Here is a 12,687-nt window from a genome sequence, read left to right as displayed (position 1 = left end):
AGGTGATGTTGCTAGACAGTGAATAATAGGCGTCCTTTTTTCAAACTGGTAAGTGAGGTGTAGTAATTTAGTGGGTTTCTACCAGCACTTTAAAAAATGGCATAGAAAATATCAGTGTAAGACAGAGTAAGGTTAAGTACTGTTTCAAGAAACTTTTGTTTCATTTACACATGTATATGTCGCATCTGTACTGGGTGGTCATGTAAAGTGTATTTTGTACTCTTGGTTGCCATTAATGAAACGTTTGAAAGCCCCTGCTTTAAGAGCTATGAGTCTTCTGAAGATATCAATAGATGAAATTGTCAAAAGCGTTGTGTTGTATGGACAAATGATAAGGGATTTAGAGCATTTTGTTTGGCACCTCTGGAAGATTTTGGGGGCCAGAAATCAGGGAGTTATATAAAAGTCAAAGAATTTTGCTGCGCTTAGGGTCTCAACCTTTTGCGTTTTCAATAGACTTACAAGTCCCAGTACTGATCTGCAGAAAAATCATTTGAATGCAGAATGCCTGGTATGCCTGCAAATAGGTAGACCTGTTGTGGTACCAAATCCTGTGCTTTGTTTCAGGACAGAATTTGGCTGTAAAATTTAAGGGTGTGCTGGGAATTAACTGAAAAACAAAAATAAAACAAAAAAACCTAGATGAGCTAGAACAGACGAAGAGAACGTGCCAGGGAAGAAGAGAGTAATTGCTCAAGAAGCAAGAAGTGGATTTGTCTCACTGCTGTCATGGGCAACTTTCCAGATGCTTCAGGGCAGGAGTCGTATGTGAGTCTTTTCTCTACAACTTCTGCACTTTCTGCTAAGAAAAGTTTTTGAGTACTGTGCTATTTATTAAGTTATTTTAGGAATGGAGTTTGAAGCGCTGTGCACATGTGGTCTTCACACTACCCAGCAGGTGCCCTGCTTGACCTCCAGCTTTTTTGGAGAAGGCCTTTGAAAATGTCCTCAGGAAAGTTTTATTATTACTGTTTTTATCAGTTGAATTGTGTTAGGAAATAGTGGACTCTTTAAGATTGGTGAGATCTGGGTTTATTTCTGGCTCTGACACTAATTACTGTTTAACAACAGCCAGGTAATTTGACTTTTCTCAGCTTCAGTTTGTCTTCTGTGAAATATAAGGGGGGCATCTCTGGGATGTTGGGAGAATCAAGTGAAACAGGAAATAGGAAAGAGCTGTGGTCTCTAGAGAGCACTTTACAAATGAGAAAAAGTGATATGTTACTGCATTTCTCTAATGATTATAAGAGGGTTGCATAGTGAAGAGGGTTCTATGGATGAAACTCTCATGGCACATTAAACAAGTCTTTTATAGAGTTATTACAAAAATCTATAAGGGAGAAGCTTGAGGAAGTTCTCTCATATCGTATTGAGTTGAGACCAAACTCAGTGCTTTAGGAATTTAGTTTTGGGGAGGCTTTGAAAGCAGGGGGTGGGGTTATACACCATATTTATTGAGTAAAACCATTACCCATACTGGAGAAATTTTACAAAATTAAAGTAGTTGCTCATTCTGATGGAAATACAACACCCAGATTAAACCAACTTAATTTGCCTCCTGCTGAAACGTGCGATTGTGGGACAGGTATTTTATTTTTAAAAGGATGGGTATTGAATTTAATTTCTCAGAGACTATTATAATCAAAAATGTTTTTGGCCCAGTTGTTTGCTCTTTGACTGTTAACTAACACGATGATTCAATCAGGCTTTATTCAGTTCAAACTAAATCCTTTGGAACCAGCCCGTGTAGTTTCAACTTAGTTTCATGTCCTGGAGGGGAGGGTGTGGGATTCCCCCCCTCCCCCCAGTTTCCCATAAAGAGTATAAACTTCAATACTGGCAAATTTCAACAAGATGAGAGGACAAGTCTTTTTGGAAATCCCTCTCTTCCCTTCATCAGATGTTGTAAGGAGTTTTTAAAGTCCCTTTTGCAGTTTTCTAGATGAGCATTCACTAGTCAGTCTTTTTTCCTTTCAAAACAACTTTCCCTCTTTTTCTGGCCTAAAAATACGCAAATATTCATGAGTTAATTTCTTTCTTTTCTTTTCATGTATCTATAACTACATATTTCCTAGAGAATTGTATTTTAATGAGATTGTCAGAGTTTCCCAGCCAACCCCATTCCAAGATGTTTTAGGGCAATACATTTTAATTTTTTCTAATTCTACACTGAAGAAATCTTAACAGGGTATTTAAGTCAGGTGATACAAATGGGACTCTTAAAAGTACTTTAAAGAACTATGGTGCTGGAAGGGGTTTCCTTCCTATGTCAAAACCATTTCAGAAACTGCATGAATGACCTTTATTTTCTTCTCTGTAGCACACACGACTATAATTTCCCATGACTATTTATGGTCTGTGCAGCCTTTTTCTTTTCTTTTTTTTTTTTGTACAGCCTTTTTCTAACTCCCCCCCCCCTTTTTTTTTTTTTTTAATGTCAACGGAATACGTGTTTCTTTAATGGAAAATGTTCTATTTTGGGGAAGCTGCTTTTCCTTAGATAAGTAGTGGAGTTGGACTGTGTGTGTGTAAGTGTGTGGAGGTCGCAAGATTGGAGAGTATTAGCTTAGTGGACTGAGGGCTTGGGATGACCGTTTTAGTGATGACTCCGGAATACAAAGCTTTCTTTTTATCCAAGATTAAAAATAACTGTACCTGGTATTCCAGAGTCTTCCTATTTAAGGAAGATTTTATTCTTTTTTTACTAACATATGGTAAAATAGTCCTGAATTGAATGCTGAACATTTCAAACCTGGGTGGTTTTGAAACGAGAAACACAGTTCATTAACAGGGTAGTTCTAGGTAAGGGGTGGGGGACAAGTCAGCTTTGACCTTGGTTACTGTGGCAGGTGAGTCCTGTGGGCTGGACGCTCTCCATGCTCGGGTCCCTGCAGCTTCACTGTGGAGCACACGTGGTGGAGACCCACCGTGAAGCAGCAGGGTTGTCTGCTCATGAGCCATGCACAGTTATTGCTCTGTCCTTCTCTTCCCTTTCCAGGGATTTGGAACTGATCACAGCAAGGATTCTGTTTCAGTTCTCCAGCTTTGCATTTTGCATTTGTCTGTGTTTCACAGTAACTATGGAAGGAATTACAGTTTTTGACAGTTTTAGTTATCTCAGGTGTAAAAACATTCTTCATAGTTTAGCTATTGTTCACGCTATCATTTGGATAACTGGTAGCATATACACCTTGTTTTAATGTAAGTTTTATTGAAGTATAATATAGATACAGAAAAGGGACCATATCGTAAGTGTGGCACTTGATAAATTTTCTCAAAGTGAACACACTCATGTGACCAGCACTCAGATCAAGAACCAGAATGTTATCATATTGGAAAAATTAGAAGCTGTCTCCTACACACTGCTTCCCTTCCCTGACTTCTAATACCATAGATAAGTTTTGCCTGATTTTGAACTCGATAATTATGGAATCATGCAGTGTATCCTCTGGTATCTGGCTTCTTTTACTCAATATTATATTTGTGAGATTCATCCTATTGATACATGTACTTGTTCTTCATTTTCACTTCTACATAGTATTACATTATTTTACTACAGAGTAAATTATCCCTTGCAGTTGTGAATATATGCCAGTAAAATATGGTTTGGGCATCATACTGAAAAGGGCTTAGTCACTATGTGATTTAGTTGTATTATGATCTAATGTCTAATTATTTTATTACTATAAGAGCTCTTTTATTTTAAAATAGGCAATTGTTTTTCCCTTTCTTAAGACAGAATATTAATTTTATCTTATCACTATCTCTTTGACTCCCCACCAGCTATAAAATTAATCACTTTCTCTCACCTTTGTGCTTCCATAAAAATTGATTTCTCTTTGTAGTTAACACAGATAGCTACTGTGTTCATTATAGACAGTGGAGTCACATATCTATATGCCTGCCAAAGCCAAGACCTATCTTTTTTTTTTTTAACTTTTTATTTTATATTGGAGTATAGCCAATTAACAATGTTGTGATAGTTTCAGGTGCACAGCAAAGCGACTCAGCCATACATGTAGATGTATCTGTTCTCCCCCAGACTCCCCTCCCATCCAGGCTGCCACATAACACTGAGCAGAGTTCCCTGTGCTATACAGTAGGTCCTTGTTGGTTATCCTTTTTAAATATAGTAGTGTGTACATTGTCAATCCCAAACTCCCTAGCTATCCCTTCCCTTCACCCTTCCTCCCGGTAACCATAAGTTCATTCTCTAAGTCTGTGAGTCCGTTTCTATTTTGTAAATACGTTCATTTGTATCATTTCTCTTTAGATTCCGCATATAAGTGATATCATACGATATTTCTCTTTCTCTGTCTGACTTACTTCACTCAGTATGACAATCTCTAGGTCCATCCATGTTCCTGGAAATGGCATTATTTCATTCTTTTTTATGGCTGGGTAATATTCCATTGTATATATATGTACCACATCTTCTTTATCCATTCCTCTGTCGATGGACATTTAGGTTGCTTCCATGCCAAGACCTATCTTTAAATTCATGTTTCTAAACCCAGTTTCTAATATGCCAGGTATCAATCAGAAAACTTCTAGGTTTGTTGAGGATTCTGGACTAGACCTGTGGCTTATCAGTGGGATTCTGTTGCATTTTTGTCATTGTAGCCTGAGATTCCTGAATGCATCTGCAAACAAACTGGAAACCCTTCCTCCAGCCACACTTTCTGAAGAGACAAACAGCGTCTTACAAGAGTTGTATTTGACGAATAACAACCTCACAGATAAATGTGTGCCCTTGTTAACAGGACACCCCCATCTGAAGATTCTTCACATGGCCTATAACCGACTTCAAAGTTTTCCAGCAAGGTAAAAGAAGATCACAGAGTGACATCCTTCATTGCATTTCTGAAAATGGATTCATAGATGGAAAGGCAAAAACTAACATGTTTATTTCCCAGATAATGTAAAGCTTGTTCCTACCGATTCTTATTCACAGTGTCTTTTATATAAGCCATTGTCAACATTCCCCTAAAGAGAAATGTGTTCATTCTTCTAATATGAATGTATCCAAGGACCCAAGTGCTAGAATGTTCTTATGATTTTGAAATAAGGCATGTCATCTAGCAGGTATATTTTTTCTTTTGCTTCCTTTTAACCAGTCAAATTAAAAAAAAAAAAAATTTAACCTAGTATGGTGTGTGAGAATTAGAACGTAAACTAGGAACCTGAAGGTTCTCAATTAGCTAATAGCTTTTGTGTTTATGCTTATGGTATAAAAAGCAGTGGTGGCCTGTGCATTCATAGAAACTGACATTACAAATAATTTATGGCTCTTAGAAAATTCTACTTTTAAGTCTATTTTAATTTTAATTTCTAATTTTGGGGAGCAGTGGCATTGTATCTTGCTTTGAGTGAAGCTTTAACAAGTTAGGTCTTAGAACTCACGCCCACACATCAAAGAAGCAAACACTAACCCCTCTGTTATTCTGCTGCTAACTGCGACTTAGCACTGGGCCAAAGCAAAATATGGGGACTGCCTTCCTCTGCTAGCATCAAGGATACCAGTCTGTTGAAACCCTTATTACTAAAGGAGGGAGGCCCAAATATGCATTGACTTCAAGTGTTACTCTATTTTTGTAGTATACATTTATTTCTTTACTTTTTCCCCTCATTTGATGTTACTGATTAAGCTTTTCTTTCTTTCTTTCTTTTCTTTTAATGTACTTTTCTTTTACTATGGAATGAGATGATATTTTTGGAAGAAAACATAGTAGTCACATAACAATAATATCTCTGAAAGGGCTCATGGCCCTCATTTGATGGTGAATGACTAAGCCCAGCAGGAGAAATGATCATCAGCTCAAATTCTGAGGGTATCCCCCAGAGACCCATGCCAGTAGTAATCACCCTCACTACAGAGAATTTTTTTTGACCACCTTCTATCTATGTCGAGGGATAGAAACTTCTTTAACATATTTTCTTTGTTGGACCTGATGTCTATACTTTCAATCTTTTTTCGTGCCTGTTACTCATTGATTTCTCCACATTTCTTTTCACAATATGATGACAACATATTCAAATAATAATCTTACAAATTCAGGCTATCATAGATGGATTACTTCACAGTCTGTGCATACACTGTTGTTTGTAGCATATCCTAATACTGTGTTGAATGTTAATATATTAAAAGATCTGATTTCATAAGATAAAAACTTAGTTCTTGTATCTTCGGCGTATATTTATTTTCAAGTAAGCAAATAAGGTAACCTTTATTTTTGAGAGAAAACAGAAAAGCAATAAAGTGTTTCTTGCTAAATTTTTTAAAAGGTTTATTGTGACAAATGAAACCACAGCAAGGAGAGGAGATACCAGTAACTCTAAAATAAATGATTCAGATTGTAAGTTTGAGTTGCACTCACTGGGAATTCTGTACTTGTTAGATTCCACCTTCACAAGTGGTGGAAAAAGGGCCAGGGGAGTGATAGATGCATTATAGGTTTGTAGAGGCAGAGGGTTTTTTCCCTCCAGATTTACAGAAAATATAAGAAACCCTAATTCTGGAGTTTTTCTTTATTTGGTTACTGTAATTATTGATTAATGTAATTAAATAGTAATTCTACATTATAGGTTAAGATTGAACAATAAAAGACATTCTTAAACAAAAGTGTTAAATTATATTAGGACTTGTTAGTAAGGTAAGATCAGAAAGATTCTTTCTTTGTTTAGCAGGAGTTGAGAGAAATTTCTTTTGGGTACAGATTGAATTTGGGCATTGCCAGGAGGTCGAGAGATGATCCAGATGACCTTTCAGCATCCTACTCCTCATGACCATCTTGTTATCACAAGTGATGTCCAAGGAATTTGGGGAGTGGGGTTTCAGGAGAAAGCATATCTTCATATAAACCATACCCTTTTCTACTCTATATATTCCCTTGAGGTTTCAGTGCCAATACAAAGAAATCATACTCTCACACTAAGCTCTTTTAAAGCACATAGATTCGATTAATGCTAACTTTTGACCCATTTGAGTAGGATTTTCACTGGAGTTCAGACTAAGCTACATAGTAAAGTGATTGTTGTCAGGATAACGTAATTCACACACAGAGTTTTCATAGGAAAAGGACGTCCATTTTTCTTCTTGTTGCCAATTCAGAGAGCTGAAGTTAAGAGTTTCTGTTTTGTAGTAAGAGAGGAGGTATCAAAATACTTTGATACTCAAAAACAGTAGTGAAAAACTTGTCTGTTAAAATGACTAGTGCAAGTGAATCTTTAAAGAATCTTCAGAGTCATAGTAAATTACCTTTTGGTTCTCATTATCTATTATTTTCTTTCTAAATTTCCTTATAATTATTTTGTGACCTGCCCACCCTTGGATTTCCTCTTTTTTAGTAAAATGGCAAAGCTGGAGGAACTTGAAGAAATTGACATCAGTGGGAATAAACTGAAGGCCGTCCCGACAACTATCATGAATTGCAGGCGCATGCACACAGCGATTGCTCACTCCAACTGCATCGAAGTCTTTCCTGAAGTTATGCAGCTCCCAGAAATCAAGGTACGTGGGTCGATTCCATAAACTCCAAGCTTCAGGTCCACAAAGAGACTTGTTTTCTCTAATTCATCAGTTCAGGATGTTCGCACCCTTGTTGGATTTCCTCAGAATGAAGACTTCTCTGTTGTCCTTGCTCCATCCTTCCTCACCACTGGGCTACACCTCTGAGTCGGCAGAGGGAAAAAAAAAACAGTAATCAAAAAACACTGGACTGGGAGTAGGGAAAATTGTATTCTGGGCTCTGTCCCTAACTAGCCACATAGCCACCTAACTCTTTCCCATCTGTCTAACAATGCTTGTCCTGCTTATTTCCAGGGTGGTTATGAGACTCAGAGACTGCATCAGGTTTGATAGCAGTTTGAAATAGTTAACCGTACCTCTGCACACCCCTCCCCCCAACTCCCCTAATTAAATAGCATCCACCACCCCAGCACCTAATTAGTAATAATTCCCTATATAGATGTAGTCTCATTACTGTTACCATTACCAAACATTCACTTCAATTTAATGAAACCTGACAGAGCAGATAGTATTCCCATTTGGTAGGTGAGGAAACTGAGGTGCTGAAAAGGAAGTGGTTTCTATAAACTGAAGACGGCAAATTGGTGGCAGAGACATTCTGCAGTTCCTGGCTCCTGACTCAGGGCAGTTTCATTGGGCGAAACCAGTTCGCTAGAATGAAAGCCATCTAACAACTTTTTATTCTTTTTTTTTTTTTTTTGGAGCAAAGAGTAAGAAGTTCTTTCATTTTGCATTTTAGCATTTCTGATTATTAGTTTTGTGCTTAATAAAAAATAATTCTGGTTATAGACTAGGAGCATATTCTAATCTCCTAAAAAGGAACAAAAGTCATCCTGTTTGAAGACACTTTGAATAGCATGAATAAGTTTTCACCACAGGAGTTTTTGTACATTTACATGGTTGAGGTGTGTACAAGCCATTTGATAAGTGTGTGCATGTGTGTGTGTGTGCTTAAGCCATGAGATATTTTACTGTGAGCGCACTGTCACCTCATACCTGACCGTGGCGTTTTAGAACACTTACTGTTAACTCGCAGAAATATTTCATTTTTACTTTATATACCTTTTACAGTAGGTAAGAGGTGGGCCTCTGAGGGAAGACAGATCTAGAGGTGGATCCCAACTAAGAGCTGCTTAATCGCTCCGTTTCCTCATATGTAAAATGAGGGAAAGAACAGTGCTTCCTTTACAGTATTGCTGTGAGGACGAAATGAAATAATACATGTAAAGCATTTGAAATAGAAGTGGCACCTGGTAAGAACTCTGTAAATGTTAACTGTAATTAGTTACAAGGCCTCGATAGGGTTCAACTCTGATGTCGATTATATGGAGCAACTGTTTTGGCTGATGATCAACAAAATCCAGGAAATCTGTCACTTAAGCAAATGCTTCTTTGCTTCCATCCCAGGAACAATGTTGACAGCTAAGCTTTCCAGGGGCTGCTCCACTGCCCATTACTCGCTGGGGGTTGTGGTGTCTGTCACGGGGCCTCATCAAACAGGTCTCTGTGCACCGAGGTCTCGAGATTAACCTCCTGTTTGCTGGTCTGACTTTCTGCACCTGTCTTTTAACGTTATATAACTCTGAATTGTAGATTCTTTTTTTTTTTTTTTTTTAAGTATCTGGTTTAAAATACAGATACAGATAGACGTTTAAACTTTTCAAGTTTTGACTAAATTTTGCAAAATACGAATGTTACTCTATGAAAGCAGATCTTCTCTTAGACCCTTGCTTGGATTCCTGGATTCTAAAATTGGTGCCCTCGTGTTTCCATTTAATTCCTTCCCCTGTTGTCTTCTCCTGTACCCTGCTTTACAGCTCCTTTTAAAATTTTACTTTTGGTATTACTTTTTTTTTTTTCTACAGTTTTTCTTCTTTTGTTCTTTGATTTTTAACCCCAGATATTGTATCTTAGCATTTTCCTTATGTTAAAAATGTCCAGTGTTTCTGACCCAGCTCTTCCATTACCAAGAGATATTTTGTTGCTGGGGTTTTATTTGGCGGGGGGTGGTGGTGAGCAGTATCAAGTCTCCTTTATGTACAAAATACAAACTTTGCAGCCCTGGACAGATAGTGTTATTGAAAAAGTAGTAGTTAATATTGTTTGAGAACTCTGAACTGATATTTTAGTGTTATTTCATATGAGAATATTTTCAGTTGCTATATAAGTATGTATGCAGATTTAAACCATCCAAGGACTTCCCTGGCGGTCCAGTGGTTGAGACTTCGTGCTTGCAATGCGGGGGGCGCGGGTTCGATCCCTGGTTGGGGAACTAAGATTCCACATGTCGTGCAGTGTGGCCAAAAATAAATAAATAAATAAACCATCCAAAAGAAAATTCCTGGTAAAAATATTTGCTGTAAACAGATGATAAAATACCTATGAGAGTCTTCACTGCAAACTGAGCCCTAAAGCATGTTTCTAATGGAAAAGAAATCATTTTTTTCCTAAGTTGAAATACTCCAGCTGCTATTAAAATATTATCATTGAGTTAATAATCCTAGATTGTATTCTTATTGCTTCTTGAAAATAAAGTACAATAATTATAAAGTATTTCATAGAAGGTATGAAGATCATTGCAATTATAAACATTAACAGATAATTTAAAGAGGGATAATATCCTGGTATATTTAGCAAGTTCTCTGTGAGCCGTCTCATCTTTTAAGACATTAAAGAAAAGTGCTTGTTCACTGCTTTGTTACCAAAGCTTTAAAACCAATTATCATTTAAAGGGTAAACAAGTTTTCTTACTAAAATATATATGCTAAAATGTAGTTTTTTATTTTACTTTTTTTTTTTTAATGTAGTTTTTTAAACTTGTAAAATCAGGCCATTATTCATGTACCCCTAAATCAGAGACTATATGCATCCCCTATTCTTGGATAAAATTTAGGTCTGGCCTTTTCTCATTTTGGTGCATTTGGTGAGATCTGTTAAAGTGATCATCAGGCATCAAATTCTGTACTTGGGCAGGAAGGTCATATAAATTCGTAGGAAAAAAAGTATATTTTTTAGAGCTTTTCGATGAGCTTAAGTGCACCCAAAGTCCTAGTAGTTTGGTTCCTTAGTATTGATATTATTGTCTTCACCTTTGTTTAGCACCTTCAAATTAGTCTTCCAAACCCCGCCACCAGTGCTGTGTTCCTGGAGCAGGTCATGTTCTGTTCTGATTCTAAAATAGACAGACCTCCCTCTGGGTATGGATCAGCTCTCAGTCAGCTAGAGAGGAAAACTTAATCCTAGAGTCACCACATAAGCCAGACTTGGCTTGGCTGGTCCCAGGCCGAGGTCCTTACGTAGGCTGCTAGAGCTGATGAACCTAAAAAGCAGGGTGGCCGCGGGTGTGGCGCTCGGTTTCTCTTCCTCAGGGGCCCTTTGCCAAACCACATGGCAGTCACATTGATAATACAGGAGTTTTGCAACAACACCAAAGCTTGTAGTTGAGTTACTTCCAATTAGGGACATAGTCCTACCTTTTTTGAAGTGTAGTTTAAGCAGATGAAATAAATGTGTGACACATACAATGAATGAAATTTGAAATTTAAACACCATATATCAGCAACTTTTGTCAAATTTTCCATTTCCCTGTGGTGTCCTGATTCTGATTACTGGGTGAACAGCATCTTTTAAAATGTTTTAAATTCTCTTCAGAAGGTTATTTTCATGTTTGTGCTATGCAGTAATAAACCACTTGGATAATTTGAGTGACTTCATCTTTAGGACTATTATTTCACTTCATGGAGTATGAAGTATTTTTAATATGCCACACTCTTGAGAACAATGGCTACAGGAAGTTGAATTTCCCTTGGAATCAAGCCATGTTGTTGTTTCTAAAGTGAGACGAGAGCGAGAGAACCAGCTCAGTCATAGAACACAAAGAACATGGGGAAACGGCTAGGTCAGCATGGATGAAAGAAAAGGCATTAATTCTTTGGAAAGTAGGATAATGGAAATAAAGACAGATCAGGGACCAGTTAGATGTCAGTTTGGTAGAGTAGTTGACCTACTAGACTTAAAAGGTCATCTAGGAACTGCAGTATCCAAAAACCAGGAAGCAGGAGCAATTGTCATTATGGTCCTGGAATCTGGGTAATGGTTATTTAGGAATTCTTCTAACATTTGGGGAATCTGGCATCCATTCCTGTTTGGGACAAGAGCTAAGGAAAAAGGAATGAAGCAGTGTCTACCAGGACATGGCCATTTAAGCCACTTTTCTCCCTGCCTCACTAGCAACTCACCAGCAGGAAGCTAGGACTGCATAGTGTCTGTCTTTCAAAGTTGGGATAATTTATTAACTCAGACTAATTTGTTTTTTTAACTCTAGTTTTAAAAATTATTTCAGCAGCCCTTTTAAACACAGAACCATGCCTTTTACAATGAAATACTGCATGCATCTTATGAAGTGGGTTATGTGTACATACAGATAAACAACTGGTCCTCTGTGAGCTTGTGCATTTTGAAAGTATCCCTTTAGAGATGCTCCTGGAAAAAGGAGCACTTGTGACCATGAGTCCTCAAAGCAGTTGGCTGTGAAGTGGTCACTATCCTGCTCTTCAGAGTCTTCTGTCGGTAAGGAAAAAGAGAAGTGAGCTCATATGCCCCCAAATCTGGGAAGCATCTATAAATTTCTTTGAAGTCTCCTTTTTGATCTAAACTTACATGCTAATTTTGTGTTCTACTTTTTACCATTTCTTTTAGTTTTAATGTCAAAGTAAAGGCTCTTCCTCTCCATAATCTTTGAGTAACACTGAAGCCCCCAGAAGCATGGGCCAGGTGTCCTGTAACTTTGTGATACACCACTGAGTCTCCCCAAGGGCACACATAACCAATTTTATGAGGTAATGATGTAAAGGAATTGCTTAGTTTTTAAAGGATGCATTTTCTTAAAGTCAGATTTTATAAATAATTTATTTTGGTGTTTAAGGGAATTCGCTGTTTGGAGGAATGGAATACTATTTGATGGATCGAGGATTTTTTTAAAACAAAGTTTTACCCTGATTGTCATTTTTGTCAAGTAGTTGCCAATAAGGTTTCCTAAATCTAAAATCCAGTTGAGAAAAATCACAGATACTGTATATAAGTTTAAAAGGAAGAGTCTGTACAAATTAAAGTTCTTCTTTTGCAGCTTCCTGAAAGGTGGGGAGGTTTAAACAATATAC

The 12,687-nt window shown here is 37.4% G+C and overlaps 1 protein-coding gene across 1 annotated transcript in view; it reads left to right on the top strand.

Moving 5' to 3' along the window:
- The window catches only part of PHLPP1 (PH domain and leucine rich repeat protein phosphatase 1), a 214,181-nt gene that overhangs the window by 177,775 nt on the left and 23,719 nt on the right, over window positions 1-12,687 (top strand). Inside the window, exons 11-12 of the mRNA XM_057526990.1 lie at window positions 4,624-4,824; window positions 7,348-7,510. Coding sequence (XP_057382973.1) covers window positions 4,624-4,824; window positions 7,348-7,510 — 364 coding nt within the window. The remainder of the gene's footprint in view (window positions 1-4,623; window positions 4,825-7,347; window positions 7,511-12,687) is intronic.

This window comes from Balaenoptera acutorostrata, chromosome 13 (assembly GCF_949987535.1).
Source record: "Balaenoptera acutorostrata chromosome 13, mBalAcu1.1, whole genome shotgun sequence".
In the NCBI taxonomy this organism is placed as follows: domain Eukaryota; kingdom Metazoa; phylum Chordata; class Mammalia; order Artiodactyla; family Balaenopteridae; genus Balaenoptera; species Balaenoptera acutorostrata.
Note: the sequence above shows the minus strand (reverse complement) of the source record. Positions and strands in the feature narration are given on the sequence as shown.